The following is a 27501-nucleotide window of genomic DNA, read 5'->3' on the forward strand; positions in this document are numbered from 1 at the left end:
CAACACTAAAAAACTACTAAAGAATATTTTGTAAATTAAATATTTATGTTTTATTAAAGACAAAATATAATTGAAAACGGAATGACAATTTCGAAGTAGCCATTTGGCAATATAACTTCATATTTACAACTCAACGTAAATTAATATATGCATCGGTTTACATAGTCCCATGAAACGATCGAACTATCGATTCATAATAATATTACTTAAGCACGTTTTAGTTTCTATTTCGTCAGTTAGGCTTGGTTCCTACTTGAACGCAAGTACTTTTACCAATACGAAACAGTCCGGATGATCCGTGATCTTGTGATTGGTCAAATTACTTGCGATGTGTTGCGCGGTGCGTCCTAGTGGGAACCACTAAATGCACCCAACAGATACGCGTTCTCCGTGCTCGAGCGTATGAAAACAGAACACGGTACCTAATCGTACAGGTCTTTGTGATGACGTCACTGACGTTTAAGCTTGGTTCCTACCTCGCAAAAACATGCGCTTACGTCGTCATTGCGTTTCTTTCAAGTGGGAACCAAGCTTAAACGTCAGTGACGTCATCACTGAGACATGTACGATGCTTATTTCATACGGCTCCTTCTCAGGTGGTATGAAAAACAGACTGTTCTTTAATTCCAATACTTCAATCAGATCAATATCGTGTATGTAAACACGTTTAAATTCAGGCAAAGGTTTAACGAAATCAAACGCTAAGCATAGGTATATGCGTGTACTTAAAGCTATAAACAAATTGCACCAACATTAGGCTAGTGAGCCTTTACATTTCACGCCTGAACCCAATTTGAAATATCAACATTTGTAGAAAGGGCAAGCTATTCAACACTGCTCACACAGACCTGTGCCTTGTGTAATGCGCTTTAAGCTTGGTTCCCACTAGGACGCAACGCAAGGACGTAACGCAAGGCAAAGTGATTTGACCAATCTCAAGCGTTGCATTATTCGAAGAGTTGCGTGTGATTGGTCAACTTGCTTGCATTGCGTCTGCTTCCTTGCGTTGCGTCCTAGTGGGAACCAAGCTTTATGATGCATCAACTAACGTTTTTAAGGGTAGAGCACAGGATACTTTCTAACGTTCCGTCCTATTGACACACGTTAGAGCGTACCATATTATACGGTACGGTAGTATTATGTGAAGAGATTTTACTTAAAATGGTAACCAATTAGGAAAATGTCTTTAATTATCAGTACGAGGATTAAAAACATTATACTGTATGACATAAACATAACATAGGTCTACTCATAATACTTTCATCTTGGTAATGAACTTGTCAGACTGTAAAATGATTCACGTCTAGTTATCACAATAGCTTCTGGATTTTGTTATTTTTAAGGCTTTACAATTATACCTGACAATACGATGACCGGTAATTAATATCCGTTACGTCAGAGATTGGTAACATTCAAGGTGCGATAATATCGGATCAGCTGGGGGTACTGGACCGTAATACAATTCATGGATAATTATGACCACCCTGGATGCTAGATATGACCCTGGATGATATAACAGAGATACATAGACTAGACGCGCGTTTACAAACGCTGGCATAATATAGGCATATAAGCAACTGTACGCGCGCGTAAAGCGTATGCTACATTGAGATATAGTCATGACGCATTTGTACGCACGCGTCAATTGTAGGCTACATGTACACGGAGAGATTTGGTCTTGACGCGCGCGTACAAACGCTGGCATAATACACCAGCATTTTTACGCGCGCGTCAATTTGTTATTGCCATGTATGACGTAGAACCCCCATACCGCAACGCATATCTTCCTGCTATCAACAATGTTTCTTAAATATGAATACATACGGTAAACTTATTTTACTTTTTTGCGCTGTACAAATAAATTTAATTTTTAATTTTAGAACTGTGCTTTATATATATAAATACAATAATTATTTCAAAATAAAACTGTTCTTTTTTTCTCTTATATATTTGACCGATCACCATAATTATCATTATTTGGTCCAATCACCATTAATCTTTATCAAAGCTTCTAATGACATGTCGTCATAGCAACATCAAAACATTAATTCGAATGACGTGCGTATACATAGCGAAAATATTCATAGATATCTTGATTAACCCATTTTCTCTACTTATACTTGATTGATGACAGTGTGAAACACTAGCATAAAAATGTTTAACTTTGTAACAAGTTCATTTACATCACGTAAGATTAACTCTTCAAGTATTCAAGTTTACGAATCGGTCACTGCGCTCACGAAGAGATTCGATTCGAGTACATCTATAATGTGCATTATAGTTGATAATGACATCATCGTTTGTAACCAAAGGCTAGCCTCTCTCCTTGGAGACACTGGCGTTGTCTATTCGCAGACAGACACGTATTTGCCTATTCGTCCGTAGGAAAATGCATCGAGTTAGAATCGATAGAATTGCAATACTGTACACTTCAAAATAAATAATTGAACCAAGTCAACAAACTTCATCCACACGTTGAGCAGGAACACGATTCTGGTTCCCGGATGTCCACTGTGTATCTTTCATTCGGAATGAGTACCTTGTCTTCTGTGTAGCATTTCCGAAGTTCAACCTTTTTTATCCTCAGCCTGTTTTCACGACAACATTTGCACACCTGTAAAATATAAATAACAAATTAAATGAAGTCATGTATAATAACTACAATTCTCATGGGTTTCACTTGGTGTCCCGACTGGCAAACAGACGTAACCAAAACAAATGTCCGATTCCTACAAGATGATTCATGCGTTACGTCATTCAAAAATAAAATTCACATGAAATCCAATAACAGGATCTTAACTGTTCATATATGAGTCAGTACGTATGAACGCAACCTTGAATAGCGTAACACGTCTTTTCCTATTAGTTACATGTGTTAATATAAACAAATTGTTTCCCACACAATTTCTTTCATAGTAGGCCAAATACAAAAATTGCACAATTTACTGTATTCATGTGAACGTGTGCGTAGAACTTTACAATCTGAACGCGCGCGTGTATTATTTGAGCAAGCGTTCTGATAGCGTTACAGTCATCAGCAAATAAAATGCGCGCATCGAACAGTGTCTTCCGTGTCCACTGACGCGTTTGTATGTGACGTCACATTCTTTGGAAAATAATTGTCTCAACTAATTTAATTTTCACTAAAGTCAATTTAACACTCAACTTATAACATTTAATGGAGCACAAGGTCATTAATGTAATTTATATTGCTATGACGTCAAATGCATCACTGGAAAACGACTTCTTGATTATAATAAAACTTAAAAGAATTAGTAATATCCACAGATCGTGCTGTTTCGACCAGTGTCCTGGATGTATGTATAAGGTATACTGTAGTTTGGCCTAAAGGGCAATGATCTAGTCTGAATTTAAGCTTTACGATTATTGAATAGCTAATAAAAGTGTGGAGTGTTCATTTATTACGTATGATATTTATTATAAGGATACCATATTAGGCCTATAACTATTGTATACGAATATGGAATATTTGTCTAAAATTAAACCTACGTTACTATTACTACGTACGTGTAAATGTACTTCATATTTAGTTATGCACACAGAATTATGATATACTCCTGACACAACGTCATATTCACACTAAACAACACGATTTTTCATAATGAAAACCTCGTAACCCGTTGAGAATCTGGTTTAGTGTAGAAAACGATGAAATAAATTCGGTACTAATATAATATATTTAATAAATGCACATTGAAGGATCTGGTTTAGTTATGGAGAATTTCATCATTTGCGATGAAACAATAAATCTTTAATGTATAATCATAATTCTGTAATTTGTCTCGGAACGACATCACATTGATATATTTGTATTTATTAAAAAAAATAGATTTGCATAATGTTTTCATAAATCATACACGGTTGTAATCATAAAGTGAGACTTGCTTTATTGATTACTGAACCAATATAGTCTGAACAGTGTTCTTGAACCTGAGTCGAACTCCTAACAACCTCTCAAAATGGATGAACTGTTCAGAACGGCGCCAGTTGAGTGCGCTAGAAACTGAGGAATCTAATAAACAACGCTTTCAGGAGAATCGCTAATATTAATTGGATAAGAAGATGATCTGATACGTAAACAATCACTTGATCGAATTCAAATTAAAAAGGATATTTTTTCGAGAAAATGATATAATAATTTTGTTAAAATTGCAAACCAATCGATTTTAGTTTACATATTTTTTAAGGAATGTCTTCTTTTGTTTACATTTGTTTACTTATAATACTCAAACTAAAATAAGACTGAAAATGTGAAGGAAAAATCTAAAGAATTATACTAAAAATACAAAGATAAGTAAGATTGAAACAGCGTAGCATTGAACATTTGTGTATTGTCTTGGTCTAGACGTTAAAGTAAAATTTGTAGGATTTATTTTATGGTTTACTAAACCAATAATGTAAACATGTGTATAGGTTTAGTTTATACGTGTTACAACCATGTTTCCTTTTGAAAACATATTTCCGATTTGCTTGTCAAATATAAATTCAGTATTAATAAACCGTTTTGAAATTGACAACTTTTAAGCTTTCTGTATTTAAACGTGTTGATGAAGATTTGCAATGAGATTCTTGGAATTATTACGTTTGCTTCGAACTAATCTTTTCAATTAACTAGAGAAGTGGAAACGCTGGATGTTCCATCAAGATAACTGAATACCTCGAGGCTAATCAACAATACAGGTGTCAGATACAGATCTACACTTGGCACACACTCTATGTTTTGAAGAACACAAAGGTCGTTTTCTTTGTTGCTTGTGAGCCATGTAAATTGACAATTCTAGCCTCAATTTTAAACTTTCTAACATAGCATTTTGAAGTTTTGCTTGGTTGTTATCTTGTTTGCTTGCTTGCTTAGTTTGCTTTTTGGAAATTTAGCTTTATGGCTTAGCCATGCTTACTCGCTTTGCTGTTAGCATAGGCCTACAATTGTTTAGTTTGGTTGCTTAACCTGCTTGCTTGCTTGTTTAGTTACTTGCTTATAAATCCTGCTTGCTTGCTTAGATAGCTTACCTTTTTTGCTGTTAGCTGGCTTTCTTAGCCTGTTTGCTTGCTTATCCTGCTTGCTTGCTTAGTTGCTTAATTGCTTAACCTGCTTGCTTGCTTAGTTAACTTACTGGTTTTGCTGTTAACTGACTTTTTTTAGTTTGCTTGCTTTGATGTTAGCTTGATTAGCCTGGTTGGTTGTTTATAGGTTGCTTTGTTTTCAAATTAAATTGTTTAATAGTGGCTTGTTTAAAGTTTCAAGAAAACATTTTAGTTTAGTTTCTAACTTATTTAAAACATTTTTAAACAGAGCATGTTAACATTTTGAGTTCCGTTGGTTTTTTTTATTCAAACATATTTGTGTTTGCTTTAAAGTTTTCCAACTTTAAAGTTTAAAAACATAAACTTAATTTTGTGTAAATTGTCTGTTCTTGCTTCCGTAAATATATTTATTTTTTTAACTCAAAAACAATTGTAGATGTGTAAAAAGGCATTCAATTTCATTTAACGTTATCAAATTTCTTTTCATTGATGCCGGTTTTAAATGTTTATCGTAATGACTCAATGAAGATAGGCATAGAGGTCTTCATTTCCAGAAACGTATAATGCCGACTCTATCTATTTCTTAATACTGTGGGTGGGCACTGAATGTAGGTCATGTTAATGTGACTAATACATTAAATAAAACATTCACATTAAAAAGTCGTTTGATAAAAATGTGGTAAACATGTTCTTCTGCACGCACACCTCGTCTTCACATTAGTGTCAACTTGGAAAAGAAATTACACTTACCATGTTAGAAAACTTTTTTTTTAGAAAAATTAAATGAACTTCTGAATAAATATGATAAAATTTTATTATACAAAAAAAAAGCAAAAAAAAAATAGTCATATTGACTGGAAGTCAATTGGGTTTGGCTGAATATAACCGTTAATTTTTGTCTTTTTATAAGTGAAAAAAAATGTTGTTTTGTTAGTTTTTCTACAAAAATGATTAAATGCGAAATTGCTTTTTTATTCTATTTTTTTTTATTAATCTTCATTTTTCATGTTTTTGGGGGACAATATCTTTAATAATAAATAGAACAGCATTACATTTCATTTAAATATAAATTGTCTGGAAATAAATGACCGCATCTTAAATTGTGTCAAGGATTATAATTCTAAGTAAGCCATATCTTAAGATTTATTACTGAATAATCTGAAATACTAAGTTCTTATAGATTTTAAACATAATAACACGGTCTACTTAGCACTGTATCTCGATTCATAGCCGACTCTAAATCCTGCCGAACTCTGGAACAATGCTACTAACAAACTGTTTAACTTTGCCGCACAAGGAAAACACCTGTTCTCAGATGGTTGTGCCATTGGCCTGGGTACACAGCTTATCCACACATCACTAATGTTTTATTATGATAGAAAGTACATGATTACATTGAAATCACTGCCTTAGAAAAAAGAATGCAAATTTGACCCTTTCAACTTTAAATAATGCATGCTACAGAAGGCCTATATTATTATAACACACCTGAGTTTATCTTTACCTCATGGAATTTTGTCTGACGCTGCCGTTCAGTACTATTTAGTTCTTGTCTTGACTATATTATTACATTTTTCTATTGGACGTTCATCTGTTTGGTTCATTTTTGGTGTGCAACGCGAAAGTGGTGAAGGACTGTTGGACGTTCAAAGGCCAACATTGTGCACCCTCTTCTCCGTTCCCAAAACCCCGAGTGCTGCCTTTATGAGTGGCCTAACCTCAAACTAAACATTCTGAATCAATTTGGAACAGCAGATTAGTGAATAGAAGTTGTATTAGTTTGTTGAATTAGGAGAATGTTTTATTGGTTGCTGTCCTCTTTTAAATATAACAACCCATTCTTCCACATTAACTCATAAACATTATTTGTGCTGCGAACTGTGGCTATTATAACGTTTAATATGTTATGTTATTTGTTTTTATAAACTACTTGTTTGTTTTTATACAAAAAAATGCAAGTACAGAAAACATGTTGTGCTTTGCAAACGATAATGTGAAACTCGTGAAAGAAGAAGCGTTGTTTTGCTACATCAGAATATTGTGAAAGATTCACAGAAAGAATCAAACAGGAAACGAAAACATTATTTTGACTTCAGGCGTAAAAACATCAAACGTGCGTCATTGTCTGAACACCACTTATAGTTGGCCTACATCTCTGTCCGAGTATTACACAGATGAAGACACTTTAATTTAGAAATAGCATTAAACATTAAACGTAAATAGATTTTCAATGGTAACTTTATTGCATATCGTCAGCAAAAGAGCCGTGCTGACGGCATCAGACGGTAGACGGGCTAACCGGGTTTAACTAGCTGAAGTTCAGCAGAAAAGATGATACACAGAATAATCTATATAAAGATATTATATTAAATTATGTCGGGTAGTGAGAGAGGCCATATAATGTTGATAGCAGAAACAATGAGATGTAATCATCCTCTTTGTGTCCCACTGGGAAAAATTAGAAAAGTAAACATTTGCGGTTCTATTTCTAGCCACCGTCAATTATACTGGCGGGTCCAACACCCTGAGCTCCCCGCAGGACGAAATGCTTCGGGCTGCCCTGGAGCTTGGTTCGTATGATAAAGTATTGCCTTAAAAAGGAATCGCGTACCTTTAAATCAGCTTGATGTCTAAAAAATTGTGTGGCCAGGGTCGTATATTGTATTTATTAACCTCGTTTAAAAACTAAAGATAGATTATTTAAAATGTTCTCATGGAACGGCCCAATTGATAGTGATCAAAACCTTTAACATAATTACACTGGATGTAATTTCATATAGATGTAAAAGATGCAGTTTCATAAAAACGCCAATCCTATTTATCTCATTATTTATTGTAACATTTTAAAGTAATTGGAAATGTTGTTTCACCATTCAAGTAGAATGTTGTGTGTGTAGAACGTGGGAACGCGCGCGAACAAAATATATATCATATCGCCAACGTTTGAACGCGCGCGTAAGATGATACCATCGCCAACTTTTGCACGCGCGCGTACAAATTGCTATTTCAACAACGTTTGAACTCGCGCGTACTGTACAGCATATATTTCTGTCTACGTAAAGTCAATGATGATGTGGAAAATTGAGTTTGTTCATTTGAGAAGGGAAGTCCGAAAATCTACAATAACCCCCGTAGTGGCAATACACATATATGCCACATAATACCGATATACGCCGAGGGATATTTACAATACGGCTGTTACATCTTACAAATTGAACAAACACACAATGTTAAGATTTCTAGAAAGAAAACCATAGTTCAGTCCACTTGCACAGAGCCGAATTTATAGGCGGGCGTGTACAAATTTAGTAAATTACCGATGTTTGTCTAAACGTTGAAACCATACTAAACCGATGCATCAAAAGTCGATTAGAAGATTTTTTTGGGGGGTGGGGGGTTTAATCTGCTCATTTAAACTTCCAGGCTAGGTTGTAGTCTCCATAAAGACATAGAATTATCGGATCTACAATAAACATGTTTGTTGTTTGAATGATGAGATGAATTGCTTTAGAAGAATAAATCAGTTAGATTAACTTTGATATTTAGAATTCTGTTTAAAATCTAGATCTTCCATTTTGTATTATATTAAGTTTAAACTAACCACTTAACCAGCTTTTATTAATGATTACTGTTGAGTTGATATTGTCAATGTTATATATACTGTACTGTTGGCCTAAGTCACTTAAAATGTGATATCAACTTTATTTTTTTAAGGAATTAAATCATTCTTTTTTAGAATTAAATCGTTCTAAATGGATCATCAACCTCTGGTGGTATACGAATAACCGGCATGCTAGATGTTTTGCTTTTAAACAGTTTAAGTGGATCTGACAGAGAAATAAAATCCGATAGTATAAATGCCTTTAGGTTTACACATTTGGATAAAAATACACATGAAATTGATATATAAATATGATAATTGAGATGCCTGGATGCTCACATTAACGTTTGGTGGTCCGTTGAATATAATATATGTTTAACACATACAGTAGTTGACGCGCGTACCATTGTCGGTATTTGTACGCGTGCGTGTCATATTATCAGTATTTGCACGCCAAATACTTTGTTTGATGTATTTGCTATATCTTGACGAGCATAGAATAACGTTTTCTTGTAAACATCTAAAATTATACTTAATGAATTATCACTATCAGACATAATATTTAAATTATTTATAAAATAAGTTTAATAAAAATAAGTTTATTTTTAAATTGACCAATTCATTTCCTGAAGTTATTTTAGTACGAATTTGGCACGCCGCTCTACTTATCAAACGAAATGATAAGGTAATCTTTCTGTCAGGGTCTAATTAGCAAGTGCAATCTTGGATTTAAAGAAAAGAATTTGTACAAGTTTGAAATAGATGCTTTTAAAAATGCCGTCAATCATGAACGAGGTATTAAACTGCAAACTGATGTTTCCGAGATATTGGTATAGAAGTGTTAAGATTTATAATTCATATTTTGCAATTTCACTTGTATTTTAGATAGAACGATCAGATTGAACTCCTAAATTTGTTTGTTCGAAGTATATTTACTAATATAATTACTGCATCTGATTGGTTTCAAATTGTCTGACCAACAATATGAGTTTAAAAATAACTTAAAACCACAGATATATTTAACCACCAAATTAGGAAGGATGTCTAAAGTTTATTGGCTAAATTAATTTTAGAGTTTACTCAATTTAACTGCAGTTATACGAAGAATGCTAAAGATTGACGACAAATACAAATCCTATATTTCCGAAACGATTAAAGTGTTAAACTCATACTTTTAGACCTATCGCGTAATTTTAAAGAAAGAGACAACCAAGAAATAATAGTTTGTTACTTAAAAGTTCTGCTACCATTAATTAACCACCACGATATCCGTGAATGTTTACCACAAGAACAGTCCGAATTCGTACACTGGAAATGCATTGGCATAACTTTCTTTCCGGAATTCACCGTACATACTATAGTGTTCATCAGAGTTAAGCTGATCCGAATCATATCCAAGTTATGATCTGTTAAATTTCGGCAACTCTGGTTTAACTCCGATAGTACTCCGATATTTCAGATGCAATGTTGACCACACACGTAGAACACGTTAAATAGAAGGATTGGCTGTATTTAACTTCGATAGAGGAAGAGCATGCCAACATAGCTATACTCGTATAATCTTAATAACGTGGATTAATGTATATACTTTTTTCAAACCTCAGGTGAATATCTAGACAGGCATTTAGATAAGTGATACCAAAATGGAATGTTCAGAATACCGTTCATGTTATAAATACGTAATTCTTTGCGCAACTTAGGCCTACCTATAAAAAAATGAATATTTAGCTAGGCTTATTCTTTCATCTTCAGCAACCTTTAGCTTCTTAATCTAATTTTGTTTTTAATCTAAATTATTTCCCTTAATGTTTATTTTGAGGTATTGGAATTGTTGTATAATAACAAAAAGTTCACTTGTGGGTAAAGTTATTTTGTGTAAATTTCGATTAATTATAATGTGTCTTTCCGTTGGGAAAATTATTTTAAGGTCTATTTAAATCTTATTTTTAAATTATATGCATACCTGTATCTAATAACAAGTGATCAAAAACGTAAATGTCTCGTGGGATTGGGTATATATCCAGGCTGGTGTCATAGATTACCGACAAAACAAAAATGAGAATAAATGTACAATATCAGGTATATATAATGATACCGTATAGCTTATTAAATTTCAAATGCGCATTCAAACGCAAAATATGTAATGCGTGCGCACAGCTTACTCGCGTAATAATTATTCAATCACGATTCCATACAATCATTGATTAATTTCTAGACTTCTCATATTACTACAATCTAGGCTACTACAGTACGAGAACAAACTACTAATCGCTATATTAGACCCACAGTATATATTGTATTGTTTTATGATCTTTCTGTTTTCTTAAAATTTAATCAAAAGAAGCGAGCCAGTATCTCTGTTACATAATATTAAATTTAGAATCGAAAAAAATTACAATACATTGTAATTTGTATTTTTTAACGGTTGATAATGTAAATGTGATTATTCAAATTTAACTATAAAAACAACCCGGATGATATATAATACAGAAAGATCATAACCATGTGACGATATAGAACTACTGTAGGAAGTGACGAAATACTAGCCTAAGGTAAAGCGGTAACTAAAGACCTAGCCCTGACAGTCGGAAATCTGTGAGTTGCGGTAATATGTCACACACCGACTATTATGTGAAGGTGTAGGTAAAGGAGTTCATCTGTCCTCTAGCTGTTACTAAAACATATCACAATTATTACTGAGGTAATCTGATATGATTAAACATTGACACACTTTGAGAAGTTACAATGAATAGTCAGTTTGTCGTAATCATTTTTCCAAGTTTCCGTGATCAAAATCCAAATTAACAGAGAAAGTTAAAAAACACAGAAAACATACGTATTGTTCAGATAAGTAGAAACTGTGGTTAATCTACGCACCTTGTTAGCAACATGTATTTCCAAGTTACTAACCCAAATTCATAAACATTGAACTTTTAAGGAAATATCTTTTTCGAAATAATCTCATTTGGGTGGCATTCTTGCTATCATTTAAAAAAAAACACTTTTAAATGGTAACGATAACGAATTATTAAAATGTCGCAACAAATAAAAAGAAGTCGACGCTTGCTTTCATATTCGACTCAAGTCGAGTTTGTAATGACAAGATTATTGCCCAACACGAACAAAATTATCTATTCCGTTTGACTATTTTTATTTATTTTGAAAAAAAACCCAATTTATTGATGCAAACATGAAGGTAATTTAGGTCATGTTGCTATTTTTAAAATGATTTTACCGAAAAAAACAATATAATTTGTTTTGTTTCACAATAAAAAAAATGAGTGGCCTAAAAGAGGTTTAAGATAAACCACGGTAACTAATTGTAAGGCCTACTTTTCCGGTTGTTCTTATCTCCGTCAGCTTCCATGAAGCATTTACAAGATAAATCTGGGTTTTTATTGACTTTTAACGATTCATTGAAGATCTTTTACTGATTAAAGTTCTCATCTTATCATTATCTAATTTGACCCACAAGATGAGGGCAGGAAGCTGGAAGTCGGAAACAAAACGAACTACAGAAAGTGTTTTTTTCTTAATTTGACATGTAGTTCTCATAAAGATTTATATAGATCTCGTAAGCTAATAAATTTGATATTTAACCGTTTTAACCATAATATATATATATATAGTTTGCGGAAAATTCAAGAGCTTAAGCTCTTGAATTTTCCGCAAACTAGTTTGGTTGTTCCCATCAATGAATTGTCTTTTGAAAATAAATAATATAATTATACTTTTATAACACATTTTAATTATTAAATATTTTGTATTTTTTACAAATTTGTATCGTAAAATAATTTCATATAATTATAATCATCATGTTATAAGCTCTTGAATTTTCCGCAAATCGGTTCGGTTTTTCTAATCAAATGTTTTAAAAAAATGACTTTCATAAGACATTTCAATTGTTTCATTTTTTGTATTTTCTTTGAATTTGTTTATGTACAATATGTTTCTGTGATCCACTTTAAAAATCAGTATGGATATGGATAAATGTAATCACAAAAGACAGAAATTGATGATTAAATAAAATGATTATCCAAATTGCAAATATTTCCATACTATAATGTTGAGATTCAAGAAAATGTATCGGTCCATTTAAAATGGAAATTAACTTTTCTTCGTATAGTTAAAACAATGAAAAGATATACTGTACATCAAATTGCCAAGTTAAAATACTGTTAAAAACGATTTAAAATGGTCCAAAATTTGAAACAGAATTTACAGAATAAAATTATCGTTTGATTTAATGTGAATAAGTGTAATTAAAATCAAAGGATTTAATTTATATTTCACATTTACATTATTTAATGATTTAAAAAGTGTTATTTAGACCTATGTCGATTGGTGTTGTAAAATGATTTTCATTTAAAATACAATTTATTTTACTTTCGGAATGCAATACGATAATTTAATCCAAATTAATTTTCCAAGGGGCGTATACTTGTAAATGTCGTTAAACTCTTAACCTGACTCACTTTTCTCGTAATAGATTTTATTTTAAGCAACAACTAATTAATTGAGTTATTTTGAGCCTTACAACAATTATCACGATTGAATCTTTAGTAATTAGGATATTGATGACACAGACGAGATAGGTATTCATTCTCTAAATCGAAATAGTATAAACTTCATGTCTGCTTTAATTTAAATCCGCATAGGATAAAGTCAATAATTACGTCGGGAAATCGAATCAGTGAGATATTGATAGAATACCGAATTCTCAACCTGTGTGTTATTACTCATTCAGGCGTTATAATTACATGAGAGAGCGTGCTAAATAGGCACGCTTGGAGAACTTGCCCGGATATAAACCAACGATTGAGGAAGATGAAAGGGTTATTCACACTGTACATTTCCTCTCGAAAACAAAAATTACATTCTTGTGAAAGTTATTTTTAAAGACAAACAAAAACACGATGGATATGGATGTTTGCGCACTATGTTTTCTGTCAGCAATAATGAAATGAGATGAGATGAAATGTCTGTTCACAAGGAGTAGTATTAGTTATTAGTAGGAGTATTTCATCTTTCTTTATGACTGTTCACACACGCCTGTCGCTCACTGTGTTTCTCCAACACACATGCGTATAAAGTTTAAGTTTTAACTAGAGTTGCTGCGTAAGAACCAGCAGTGGTTGTCAAGGTAATGTTAATAAAAACTATTTAAAGTTTCCGGTTCGATGGGATATTGTTTAAACTATTCCGAAGCAACAATGTAATGTTTTTACCAATATTAAATAAATCAATGTTAACTTTTTGGTTAAACCAGTTGACAAGTACTTACTTGCTACGTTTCAGCTACTTTCAGTAGCCTTGATCACGCAAAGTTAACATTGATTTATTTAATATCCATTTGAAACCAGATGAAATTTTTTGAGAATAGTTTTACCATTTTAAAAAGTTTAAAACTTTCGACACATTTAATAATTATACAATTTTTTTCTAGCAGAATATCTACAAATTTTTTTAAAATAAAAATGTTTTATATTTGGAAACAATTACGCTGTTTAGACCTACCAGTGGTGTGGCTGTCAGAGGGTCATTGCCGAACGTTTAAACTAAGATCAACATTCTAAATACTTATGTTTAAATGTGATTATAAACACATGATTTATAATGTAATCGATTAGGCCTACTGTTAAGCTAAATAAATCCACATGGGTTAGGCTGCATTTGGGTCGCACCAGTACGACCAAGCTGAATTGTGGGAAAACAGTCAAACTGGAGTTGGAAACGGCTTTTGGTTCTAGACACCAAAACCTAGATAAAATGCACTCTATCTTTCATTCTATCATTTTTTATATTAAACAAGCAGACACACAGCACACACACTGTGTAAAATGTTAATTAAAGTGTGTAACTAGAAATTGTAGTAAAATACGATTTTGTAGACAGTTACAGAGTTTAGCCGATTCTCGTACAGTAGATTGCAAAAGAAAAACTATTATAATTTTGTCTGTATAATTATGCAGTTTATCTGTAAAAAAACTATTATTATAAATTATTAGACTGAACATTAGCGTCACATTTCACATTGTTCTTACAACATTTACATGGTAAACATGTGTGGACCTTATGTCATGGATTTTGCAAGGATAGTGAATATGTCTGTTGATATACTAAACAAAATGGACAATACGACATTTAACGATTAAATAAATTATACAATCTATAATATGATTGTTTCTTTTATCAAATCACATTTCGTAGATCAACTTTTTCAGATATATACGCAACTGTCATGCATTTTGGCTGCAGTTTTAAGAAAGAACGGGAGAACTAACACTATATCTACGGAACTTTTTTTTCTAAGATAACTCGATGGTGTCCCCGAGGGATAATAAGAGGAAGTAATCGCATGATGCATTAGGGAAATCTCTCATTAAATCGGCTCTCGAAACGAGATAAAAATATCTCCACAAACATCAATGAATACATTGTATTTATAATTTTCGCCATGTTTTATTTCTAATTTTAACGGCGGAAAGTGTTTATCCACCTACTGTCTGTTAAGCTTGCCAAGAGTCGTGAAAAGTTAGAAGTTGGTGCCAATAGTTAGTGTTGATGTGTGGGAAGATAATTAAAAACTCATTTCAGACTACTACTAACTGAACACTGAAGAATATGTTGCATTGGAATTATTGACTCCTATAAAGTGCTGGTGTTTAAAATTCAGGCATTAGTCAGTTCCATATGTTTTACATACATGTTTGTACACCAATATTCAATGAATTCGACAGTGCCTCATTACTGGGAAGATGTTGTTGCAGTGGAGGAAAAATTGTGAAGAACTGTTTAGTAGAACTAATTGCAGTGTAGGGAGTTCCGCCAAAGTACCACGATTGTTTGGTTAGCAATTGTATTAACTTAATTAAATTACTTTTAACCAGGGAGTGTAGACATATAATATCTAAATTGAACCATGTTACTGACAAGTGGTGCATAATTGAATGATGTCGTTTAATATCAGAGAAGTCTGTTAATAGTTGGAAGTGCTTACTTAAACCAGTCATTGGCCTATTAGCAAAATAACAATTGTTTAAAAAAAGTACTATTCGGTGTGTGATATCTTACCTTTGTAAATCCAAGCGGGCTTGACACTTTTGGAATCATCCGCGATTTACATGTACCTTCACACGACGTTACATTTGCACTTCCGCGACAGAACATAGTCCTCTTTGTATCCTGTTCATAAACCTCTTGAGAAATTTTGATAACTGTTGTCACTGCCTGACATTGCGGGTGTCGCCGTGATTGTGAGGCACCTTTTGAGAGCACAAAACATATTGCGTAAACCAAAATCAACCCTACTGAGTGCATATAACTCATTTTTTCTCCAGGAATATACAAAATACCTGATAAACAGTTTTTTAGTTAGTAAAAATATCAAACGGCAATATTATCTATCTCGTGCTTTTGTACAGTTTGATGAATAAATTCATTGAATCGAATGATGCTTGCGTACAACTTGTATCCGGCTTCAAAAACACAGAACCGATTATTGTAGTAAGTAAACTGCTTGACTTGAGCGTTTGACCCACTCGAGACAAAGTGTCGCAATTAATAGGCACTGAAATCGACGAGTCGTTCTTTTAAGTAATCGAGGGCGCACTTCATTAATAACCAATAAAAACTTTTCTATGAATATTCATGAGGGATAGTATCTCGTATAAAACCGCAAGCAATTACTGTGTATTACTATGGCTATTATGATTTAATTTTAAATAGTCAGTGCCAATTGAACATTGTTCCACCGTACTAATCGTATTAAAATAAAAGATATTTTTTATTCGATCTTGAAAGGTATTATTGAATGTAAAATTCATAATTCTCGGTGACGTAAATTTTACAACTTTCAATCCAAACCCGGCGTGTTATAAAAATGAATGACAATATATAAGGCCACTAAATTTTAATTACTAGAAAGCAACACAAAGTAGGTTGTTTGAATTTTGAATTAAATGAAATAATATGTCAAAACAAAGTTTCTAATCAAGTTAATCAGATTCTATCTACTAAAATATTGTTTTCCAAAACCGTATATCCCCCCAAGCAACATGTATTCCGAACACCAATCCGATACGTTAGGAGAAAAACTTCGTTTTACCAAACGCACGATGACGTCAATGGGTAGATTTCTAAATTAGTAGTATTAATAGAAGAAGAAATCTTAATTAAAACCGTTATATATTACATTTGGTTAATTTGGTGTTCTATCGTTTTGTTAGCGTCAGCGGGATTCACCCGGCAAGGAATCCGGTTTTCTGTGACAACGCTAGCTGTCAGCAAGCGACCGATATGTTATAACTTAATTGTTAACGATTTTTGTACATCAGGCATTGCACAACTAATTTGTCATGCTTTTTGTTTGTGTCAAAAAAGAATCCTGTCTTAATTGTTTGTTGAATAACAAAGTAATTTAATCTAGGCCAGCTGCTTATTAAAGTAACGTACTTCACTGACGATACACGCCGGAAAGGCGCCATTAGATCAGTAGCTCTACTTCCCTTGCACACCCTACCTGGTGGACCCTTGTTAAAATTACGACCTCGTACTAACATTGATGATAGGCCTTTTATTAGCTATTTTGCTAATAACTGTGATACTTAATAGTGTTCTGTTCCGGCACGTGCCATACAACTTGGGGTGTGTAGAAAGCGACGACCTCGAATTGGACGACCCCAACGACCCGGGCGACCTCGAATTGGACGACCTAGAATTGGACGACCCATAACACGAAACCGACGACCCCTATAGCCTAGCCTAGGCGTTAGGCCTAAGTGTGGTATAACATCCCGAAGCCGAACATAGCCAAAGATCTTTAAACTATACCTTATATAATACTCGCAAGCAAGCAATTGATTGAAAAAATACAGAAATATCGCCATTTGATACTGAATGTGTCGAAACGAACAAACGAACAGATATGGAACGCCAAGAGTGCATCATTAAAACTGCATTCGACTCGATTAGCACACGAAATATCATAAACATGGCAAACCAGGTCAAAACGGCCCCTTTTTCAGCGGCGGGTAAGGTTTGCTCAGTGGATTGGTCATTGGTTGGTCATTGGTATTTCGACAAACATATTAAAGAGAAATTCAAAGGAAATAAATATTATACATTACATGGTTAAACCATGGACGTATAATTACATCTTCTTCATATAACGAACACTATAGGCCTACCAAGCAGCGTGTTGCGAACATGTGCATGGGGAGGGCCATAAGAAAGCTTTACATTTCACATATGCATTGTATACGGTCAAACCTTACCCGCCGCTGAAAAGGGGACCGTTTTGACCTGGGTTGCCATGTTTATGATATTTCGTGTGCTAATCGAGTCGAATGCAGTTTTAATGATGCACTCTTGGCGTTCCATATCTGTTCGTTTGTTCGTTTCGACACATTCAGTATCAAATGGCGATATTTCTGTATTTTTTCAATCAATTGCTTGCTTGCGAGTATTAAATATTATAAGGTATGGTTTAAAGATCTTTGGCTATTTTCGGCTTCGGGATGTTATACCACGCTTAGGCCTAGGCTAGGCTATAGGGGTCGTCGGTTTCGTGTTATGGGTCGTCCAATTCTAGGTCGTTCAATTCGAGGTCGCCCGGGTCGTTGGGGTCGTCCAATTCGAGGTCGTCGCTTTCTACACACCCATACAACTTGGTGTATGATCTTAACTCACGCCATACAGTAGAAAGCGCGAAAAAGTTACACTTGACAACAAACGGGCATGGTAGGCTTAAAGCTTGGTTCCCACTACTACTGTATACCTATCATTGTTGTGAAATGATAAAATCAAACACGCATAAGATGACACCCGTCCCCTTCGACCAAGTTCGGTGTAACTACCAGTAGGCCTCATTTGTAAATTGAGTGGAAAGTGGAAATTATTCATTAGTCCTAATGCCTACCTAAATAACTCTAATTATACAGTGCGATCGGTGTTAAATCGAACTAAGGGTTAGACTTAATCCACCGATAAGTAACTACTAAGGCCGACTAAAGCTAGACACTGAGCGTAAGGTAAACCACTAAGCCGCGTAAAATACGTTTGATCAGGACACGTTGCTAATAATTGTCTATTTTTATACGATTTTCGAGGAATTTTTACTATACATGTTAATCAAAGAATGTCAGTTGTATCACACAATGTCGAGAATGAGATTTGACTAATCTCTCATTTCAGAGTTCAGATTGACAATTTGTATTAATGACCAACGTCATACAGTCACAATTAGATGTCGTCCGCTCCAAGAATACGCACAATTTAAAAGCGTTGCTAATAAAAATGTACAGTGCTTCTGGGAAACGATTCTTAGGGGCGAAATGAGTTGAGTTTGGTTTTTGCACAACAATTAGAGGCAAAGTAAAATCATCTACTAGAAGTACGCAAAGCTAGAGTAGACATATGCACCAAGAAGCCGTGTTTCCGCAGCAAAATATTAACCGATACCGATAATTAACAGATAACGTCCCTTTGGAAACGAGGTTTAACCGATTCCGGTCGAGAGAACAATTGACCAATAATATTAATATCTTATTTAAATGATATAATTATCGGATAAATGCGATATTTTTTAACCTTTGACCTGCTTGCGTTGTGATGCGCACTTTTTTTTTTAAATTATCTGATTGGTTAAAAAAATTAACGAATAATTGTTTTTATGGCTGCGGAAACACGACCTGAGAAACAGGAAATATTATTTAATCAATCATTAATACTTCTACCGTCATCATCTTTGCTAACCCATTAATGTAGGCCAATATGATGTAATGTTCAATGGTCTCTACTTAGGGAAAGCCAATTCAATTTCCAAAACAAAACTTTTGACTGCACAGCGCAAAAAAAAAAAAAAATCGAATTAATAAAGCAGCGAATGGCGTGGATATTTCTATTAATAGAAAACCCCAACATGAATTGCAGAGTTTATTGACCTTTGCTGTCAAAAATAAAAGTTCTCATAACCACATACTGTTCACGTCAATCAATCCTGTGGTGTTTTGACAAAGTTATTTTTTCACTAACTGGGTTATTAATAGCACAGAACAAATTAATAACTTCTTAAACTGATTATTAATGGTACAAGCTTGTAGTGCGCTGTTCTATTATGTCTTCGTCTAAAGTTGCGAAGCATTTTCAATTAGAAAATAGTAACATTTATAGTCTTCAGCATGATTTTTCTAAACCTGATTTAAAGGTGGTATAAATTTCTATTTATTATAAAATATAAACCTTTGCAACAAAATAACGCATGTCATATAAAACACTGTTCTATGTGTCGTTTATTTTGATGTTAAACATTGTGAAACATTTTCAATTGGAAATATTAATAGTGAGTCTTCATTAAGATTTATCTCGACTCTATTTAAAGGGTATTTTTTTTTTATTATTTCAAGAATTTGTCTTAAGCTCTGTCTACACTATAAACAAAATGTGATGTGCCCATATATGGACACTGTGACGTCATATCAGTACCATAATTGGGCACATTACACTTGTTTTGTAAAACCAGTTTGATAGGGTAGACTGGGCTTTAGGAAAAAAACGTATATAAATAGAAAGAACATTCAATTTTAAACACAAATAGCTACCTGGTTAGCATTTGTAGTGCAATTTCATTTAAAATCGATAAAATTCTCGCACTATCTGCTTTAGAAATAACGAAAAATGAGTAGGGGGATGGTTATCATCAATGTTGTTGCAAAGGTTTATATATAAACAATATACATTTTATACCCGGAGCTTTAAATCAAATGTAAAGTTTAGTACATACAACATGGTGTTTGGAAGACATTAATATCAAGTACTGTATATTTCTTTTGTAAATAATAATCAATAATAATCACCACCAACTTTAGTTATATTTTGCAATGTAATTTTTGGAAGTACATCAAAACACAGTATATCAACTGGTATTTAGTCCAACTGCAATGTTTACTCTCTCAATTATAAATAAAGTTAAAATAATAATTTTGTAAAATATGCATGTCATCATATCTTAACAACAATCAGTATTGACTGATTTAAATTCACTAATATCATACACAAATATGTATATGTTCTCAACCACAGACCCAGCTTATAGCCCAGACACCCAGATGTTTAGGCCATAACCTACAGTAAGAAGCCTAACCACAACCACTAATATTTTACAGTCCATCCATTTCTAATGTAAATCCTTTAGACAACCAGATGGGTGGGATTTTAACCTTAAATAAAGTTCAACCGCAACCAATCTGGTCTCCAAACTTTATTTCATTAATACTGGCAGACACCCAGATGTGTAGGTCTTAACCCTACAGCAAGAAGCCCTAACCACAACTACTGACCAACAAGTCCCACGATTGTCACTTCCAAATTGTTTCTCTATGTACATAAAAAAACTTCATGTTTGGAGTGCGAGTGTTTAAATTAGACTTATCGAAATATGCTAACTTAAAGATACACATATTATTCCGGAAGATTCATTGGATTAATTTCAGTAATTCTTAAGCCTATTCAACGTTTGATTTTATTCATGGTTTGGGGGACAATCTTTAACAAATGATTTGTACCAAAATTAACTATTTAAATATTTTAGGATTGTTCAATAAACACTGTACTGTTTCTATATATAAATTGCTCTATAATTTCTTTAAAACGTCAAGATTCTGCAACTTTCTTCTGTACAAATGTGTTGAGAAATTCAATGTATGCTTTCTTTTGAGGCGATGATGCTGGTACAAAATGACCTAAAAAAAATTTGAAAGAGAAAATAGACACAGTATTAACACATTTAGAATGCAAATAATGAATGTTTTGTGTTGGAGGTGACAATATTTCATAAGTTGAAAATAGAGAAGCCAATTTTTCATGGAATCAAAATATTTTCTCTATTCATTATTTGTTTTATAACACTCCCACTGTTCTAAAATAATCTTCTATGCAATTTTGTAAAAATTAAGCAAAATGTTTAAAAATAACCTAAGGAATTTCCTTATACTACGATACAGTATTGTGTACTTGTTAATTAAAACATGAGACTAGTGCATGTACCATGTTGTTGAAAAAAATTTTAGTTTAGTCTTAAAAACAAAAAACCCTCATGTCATAATCTACTGTGTATACAATATTAATTAAATAAAAAAATATATATATTCATAGTTTACGGTATAATGCATTTTTTTCTCGTTAAAGTAGTTCAAGTATGTACTCAAGGCAGTCTAAATGGGGAAATCAGCTGGGGGTAAAAAGGTAATAAAGACATTGTGGAAACGACATACGACAAAGGTGATGAAACACAGAGCCTAAGAGAGCAATCCATAACTGCCTAAGGTGTACATTACATCTATTACGAGTCGTTATCAAGTGATGTGATGAAAATAGAAAATCTATAGTAGCAGAATGTTATATCTTGGGAGGTCTTTTCTGAGGTGTACATTCGAAAAAAAAGTACAAAGATAGGGAATTTGCATAAGAAAAAGATAGGACCTAATTTTAATGGCCCTTTTTTCAGATTGCCTTGCAAACTCTGAACAGCTCCATCCTTATGGAATGATTTTCAACAATCAATCAAGAATGCCAACTCTATTGAATGACATCTTCAAACAGTTGCTGAAAACTCATCTCTTTGGCATAGATAGCATATGAAATGACGTAATTTCTACCTAGTTCAAAGGGTTAGACGCTATACAAAAGATTATTTAGATTATTTTATTAGATGTGAAAGATGTATTAGACTCTTTGTTCTCTCTAGCTTAGCAAGATATGACATAACTTTTGCAGCGTTTTGAAATTTTAAATCTTAAGAATAGTCATTCTGGAAATCAAGGGAATCTTGGATAATCGAAATAAATAAAATCAAACTTTGTGGGGTGTTTTAATCATTTTATTCACTTTTGCTGAAAAATGCGCTCATAAAAAGATAAGATATATGGTTAAATTTACCAATGGCCTGTTGGATATCGTTTTCCTTATTTTGGCACACGTTTTCTCGGATCAGATGGTGTCTGCTAACAGGAGATTCAACTACGCAATTGGAATCTACGCAATTGGTTCAAATTGCAATACTATATTATTAGACAAGTAATTGGATTAATTCAAACATTTTTAGATGAAGAAAGCAACTAATTTTCTCTACAATAATGGAGAGAAAAATTCTAATTATACTGTTATTTATGAGAGAGTTAAAAACTGTTATAAAAAATGACGTCAAAGACAAGTATTATGTATACTATCTAAAATAAAAGCTGTCAGAGGTGATTGAGCATGGGAGAAATCCAGTATCCCTCAGGGTGAATTACATATGAATTAAGACTAGTGTATTGAACTTAATTGATGAGATGTATCTAGTACTACTGTCTATAATCCCAGTCTTAAATCATCTACTATAGATTAGTGGTCTAGTGGTTTAGGTGCTTTGCCTTTAAAACGAGAGGTTGTTGGTTCAAATCAGACCAGTAGTCATCTTTTTTTAATGCATATCAAACTATAAATGATATGACTATTCTCCTGGCGTTAAATCACCTACTGAACTCTAGATTCATTAATGGTCTAGTAGTTTAGGTGCTTTGCCTTTAAACGAGAGGTTGTTGGTTCGAATCAGACCACTAATCACTAAGATAAGTGAAATAATGAGTTGGCACCAAATTGTCTGCATTTATTATGTCTGAAATACCCATGCTTATCATCATAAATGCCAATGTACCATTAGAATTTTATTATGATTTCATAAAACCGCCCAATATTTCATTTTTCCAAGTCCAGGTCTGGAAAATGTATAAAATGTATTTATAAAAATTATAAAACATTACCTCCAGGGTGCTCAACTGTTTGTGGATCAACAAAGTATGTGAGTAAATCTTCACTCATTTCTAAAAAAGTACAAATATCTGGTTACAACAAAAGAAAACATTTAGTTTTCATATTAGAAATATAGAGGGTGCTATACATATTTCAGTTGACCAATCTTTTTTGTCAAACCAGTTTCATAGTGTAGACAGAACTTCCAGTTAGTAAATAGTAATAAAAAAATATACAATTTTCTATGTGTTGTGCAATGAATCATGACTACTTTCATAATTTTGAGTAATTTCCAATGAAAAACAGTACAACGTTTCAGTTCAGTCATAATGAATCTTGCTGTGCAATATAGAGGGCGCTATATAATATACATTTAGTTGACAATCCATTGACAAATTCAAGGGAACTATTTTGAATAGTAAACCATGGTTTTTCTGAATTTCCCTGTAAATTCTAATCTTTTCACTCTTTTTACTAACCTTTTGGTATAACATTATCAGTGTCACCAAACACATGTAATGTCGGCATAGTGACGGGTTTCTCGTACAGTGATTTGTGGAAACTATTAACACTTTTAAATCCGGCTACTAAAATTGCAAAATCAAAATTGAACCTTGAATCTGTGGTAAAAAAACAATTACAGAATACATATCCATTAGTGTATGAATTTCCCCGGAGTTTGGGATAATAAAATTGTATTGTATATTTCTGAGAGTACATCAAGAGAAAAAAAACTTGAGCTAGTTTCAGAAGTGGTAATAATCATCTTACGGCCTTATTGCTTGATGAAACTGTTAATTTCTTTCCTTGTTTTCATGCCTGTTTTATCTATTAATTTTTACCCTTTTAAATGAATTTTGTATGTATTTTTATGGTACAATTCAACCACAATAAATAAAAAATAAAAGTTGATTGATTTGCTGTATCTCTGATAGAATTCAATAAAAATGAAAATTTAAATTAAAAATTATTTTGTATTTATTTAGAGCGAGAGAGAGTGAATTATGGTTAAGTATTAAGTATTGTACTGGGTTAATCCAGATATGAATATTGTAATCTAAAGGTATACCTACCTCCTTGGCACTGTAAAGAACATATAAAGCCCACCATGGAAGCACCCTGACTAAAACCAAGGATACCTGTAATATTCAATGAATACAAAATCAAATTTAATTCTACTATAAAGTCAACTCTCCTAAACATTGAAAACTCTCCCAAATCAAATGGTCGCAAATTTGTTTCAACTACGTATTCTGCAAACAAGGCACTCTGGACCAACCAAGGGTAGTTTATCTAAAATAATTGTTCATTGTAATGTAAAGCTCTGTCTACACTGTCAAACTAGTTTGATAGTGTGATATGGTAGTGACATGATGTCATCATGTCTATATATGGGCACATCACATTTTGTTGTATAACATATTAAAGTTTGATAGTGTAGACTGCTAAACAGATTTTCTTTTGCCTGTTCACACTGAGACTAGCTTTCAGGTCATCAGTTTTGTTCATCTCTCATCACTAGTCCAAACCTTCAAGGTTAAGTAATATAGTGTAAACAGGTCCTTACCATCAAACGGACCATGTTCCTTAATAGCATCCACGATCACTTGTACAGACTCATCATAGCCTTCACAAAATGTACTTTCTTCTCGAGCGTTGAAGCAATTGTTAGGCTTTGAAAACCACCAGCCAAGCTGATCGACTCCTAGTGATAGTAGATGACATCATGGATGATTTAAATATAATATAGTTTGTAACTGTTATTGTTGACATAGCAAAGCAACTTTTAACTATTGTATTATGGAATTGTTTTTGAAATATATTTAAGTCACTCCTACCATTTTCCTCGTCAGGTACAGGTATTGTGTTTGGAGCATCAATATAAACTAAAAGAAATATACCAATATAACAAATTAATACTCCTGTCTGGTTTAGAAAGAAAGTGGGACCAGTATAATGAAAAGTGCATACAATGCTATAGCCTATTATATAAATTCTTTTCGTTAATTGCAAAATTACAATTTTTAATAATTAGCCTGCATATATTTTACGGTGGTTAAGGTTCCGTCAGCAGAATGCATTAATATTTTCAATTGGACATTTTATAAACTCATGTGCAAAGTTTAACACCATTTCCTATGACTGGTTGGCTGGCGTAGGGGTGTGGTACTGCGTCTAGGAATCAAGTGATTTTGTTGGTTTTTTTAAATTGTTTTTGTTAAACTCGATATTGTCTTTTCTTAATCGCCATTGTCTTTACATACCATTGCCTAGAGGGATGTTTTTTTTTTTAGGTTTATACGGCTGAAGGAAGGAAAATGTAGGATCTCTGGGGCTGGAACTTTAAGCTTTTGTTATTGTCACTCTCTATTCCAAATCAAAAGACAACAATCTTACCAAATTCTGCCTGCCTCTTCAATGCTTTCCTCAGTGAGCCAGTTTTTTCCCGAAAGGCTTTTGCATTCTGCCTTAAAAAGAATTATTACTAGGAAATAAAATATTGTCATTTTGTCTGATACCATACCACTATAATATCTCTATGGATATACATACTATAAAAATACTTAATGATACAAACATACCTGTATCCATGAATACACAAAATCTAAAAATAAATAATCATAAATCACATTTTTATTGTTAAAAGGTTTTTTAATGCCTAATGGATCAATGATGTTTTAGATGATTTGTATTACTATGAATAAATAAATAAATTGAAATTATTTATCATTTATCAATTAGGCCTAGTTTTATTTTTAATTACAAACCTTCAGTAAGTTTACTCCTGTTCCTTTGGCACCTCCTGACATTTTCCACTCACTAGGCCTATCGAAAATATTTAAAAATATCAAATAATAATAATTTAATTGTACTGTACTTCTTTAGTTACTGTCGTGTATATGTAATCCAACCAAGTTGTCTCAGCTTTTGGCTAAAAAGGGTTTTGTTTGCTTTATAATTATAATATTAAGTTCTAACTTGAAGTAAGATGGAAGATGATGATGGATGTTTATTAGTTAGTAATTAATAATAATGTAATAGGCCTAGGCCCGGGTTAAGTTTAATAACAATAAGACCTTATGTATGTAGATAATCTCGTTTCATGCTTAACACCAATGTTTAGGCCTAGGCTCCTAGTAGTCCATTTGACTGTAGAGTATCACCCGGGCCCACCCCTGCTTCATTCCACGTTGGCATGCACTCTCCCTAACTAGCTAGTAGGGCTAGCCTATCTTATTATGCTTTTTTTACTGACTCCACCAAGAGCTTACAACCTCGGTAAAAGTAAATGACAGTCACTATAAATAATACAAAAAGAGTATTGTCAATTTAGTTTGGAAATATATTTCAAAACATACAAAAATAACTGGATTTTTTAAAGAAAACAACTGGCTGAGTGACAGTCGGAGAGCCGCGTTGGGAAATATGACCGTTATCGCTGAATTTTCGACTTCGCATGACGTCATAAATTTTAGAAGCCCTCTCTCGGCACAGAAGCATCAACGTTTCGCGCGAAAACATTAGCATAAAGTATACATCATTTAATAGCTGTTTAATAAACATTAGTAGGCGAAAAATTAACCATATATGGTAAGATCAGTTCCTTATATGTTTAAGATGTCGCAGGTCACCTAATTTTCTGAATAATTTGTTGGATTTGTTGTCAGCGACAATTTCTTTCCAAAGTTCGTGTGCGTCCGTCAAAACTGAAGTTTTCTAACAGGTGTTTGTTTACAAATTTTCCATTAGTGGGATTTGCATCCCATACAGTGAATTACCAAAAAACCGACGTATATGGATAGAGTAAGTATCAATAGTCTGTTTTACGTTAAAATTGGCTTGAAACCCTATTTAAGCTTCCTATAGCGAACATTTTAAAAAAGGTCCTCATGTCATATATTGTTACGTCTCGCGGCACTAGTTCCGTCGTGTGTGGTGCATGGTGCGTTGATTGTGGTTGTTGTAGGTGAGTATATGCACGACCTGGTGGATCGTTGTCGTATTATATCGGCCTAGGCCTAGTAACATGTTCTGTTAATAATTTAAATACTTTAGTTACAATT

General features: G+C 33.1%; 3 protein-coding genes across 4 annotated transcripts in view; 1 reads left to right on the forward strand and 2 right to left on the reverse strand.

Annotated features, from left to right (window-relative positions):
- The window catches only part of LOC144839861 (epidermal retinol dehydrogenase 2-like), a 52253-nt gene that overhangs the window by 5397 nt on the left and 19355 nt on the right, over positions 1-27501 (forward strand). The window lies entirely within an intron of this gene.
- On the reverse strand, positions 379-16184 carry LOC144839806 (partner of bursicon-like). Its single transcript, XM_078695305.1, has 2 exons — positions 15722-16184; positions 379-2614 (listed from the first exon to the last, which is right to left on the reverse strand). Exons 1-2 carry the CDS (start codon positions 15974-15976, stop codon positions 2465-2467), a joined length of 405 nt encoding a protein of 134 aa, XP_078551431.1. The 5' UTR covers positions 15977-16184; the 3' UTR covers positions 379-2464.
- LOC144839879 (esterase OVCA2-like) lies at positions 20459-26872 on the reverse strand. 2 transcript variants are annotated; one of them, XM_078695450.1, is made up of 11 exons: positions 26797-26872; positions 26206-26263; positions 26020-26042; positions 25835-25905; positions 25276-25323; positions 25005-25142; positions 24511-24576; positions 23917-24057; positions 23449-23508; positions 21266-21387; positions 20459-20469 (listed from the first exon to the last, which is right to left on the reverse strand). In XM_078695450.1, the coding sequence occupies exons 2-10, from the start codon at positions 26245-26247 to the stop codon at positions 21299-21301; spliced, it is 678 nt and encodes a 225-aa protein (XP_078551576.1). In that variant the 5' UTR covers positions 26248-26263; positions 26797-26872; the 3' UTR covers positions 20459-20469; positions 21266-21298. The 2 variants fall into 2 exon arrangements, with proteins under 2 accessions (XP_078551576.1, XP_078551575.1); XM_078695449.1 differs by lacking the exon at positions 20459-20469 and having other exon boundaries at positions 20892-21387.

Source organism: Antedon bifida, chromosome 4 (genome assembly GCF_963402885.1).
Source record: "Antedon bifida chromosome 4, ecAntBifi1.1, whole genome shotgun sequence".
NCBI classification, from domain to species: domain Eukaryota; kingdom Metazoa; phylum Echinodermata; class Crinoidea; order Comatulida; family Antedonidae; genus Antedon; species Antedon bifida.

Excerpts from the sequence above, each read along its gene's own strand:
- LOC144839879 (XM_078695450.1), bottom strand. The coding sequence starts at position 26,247 with ATGTCAGGAGGTGCCAAAGGAACAGGAGTAAACTTACTGAAG. Across the intron at positions 25,906-26,019 it reads TTGTGTATTCATGGATACAG|GCAGAATGCAAAAGCCTTTC; the intron begins GTATGTTTGTAT and ends ATTCTTTTTAAG. Across the intron at positions 23,509-23,916 it reads TGATAATGTTATACCAAAAG|AAATGAGTGAAGATTTACTC; the intron begins GTTAGTAAAAAG and ends GTACTTTTTTAG.
- LOC144839806 (XM_078695305.1), bottom strand. The coding sequence starts at position 15,976 with ATGAGTTATATGCACTCAGTAGGGTTGATTTTGGTTTACGCAATATGT. Across the intron at positions 2,615-15,721 it reads GCCCGCTTGGATTTACAAAG|GTGTGCAAATGTTGTCGTGA; the intron begins GTAAGATATCAC and ends TATATTTTACAG.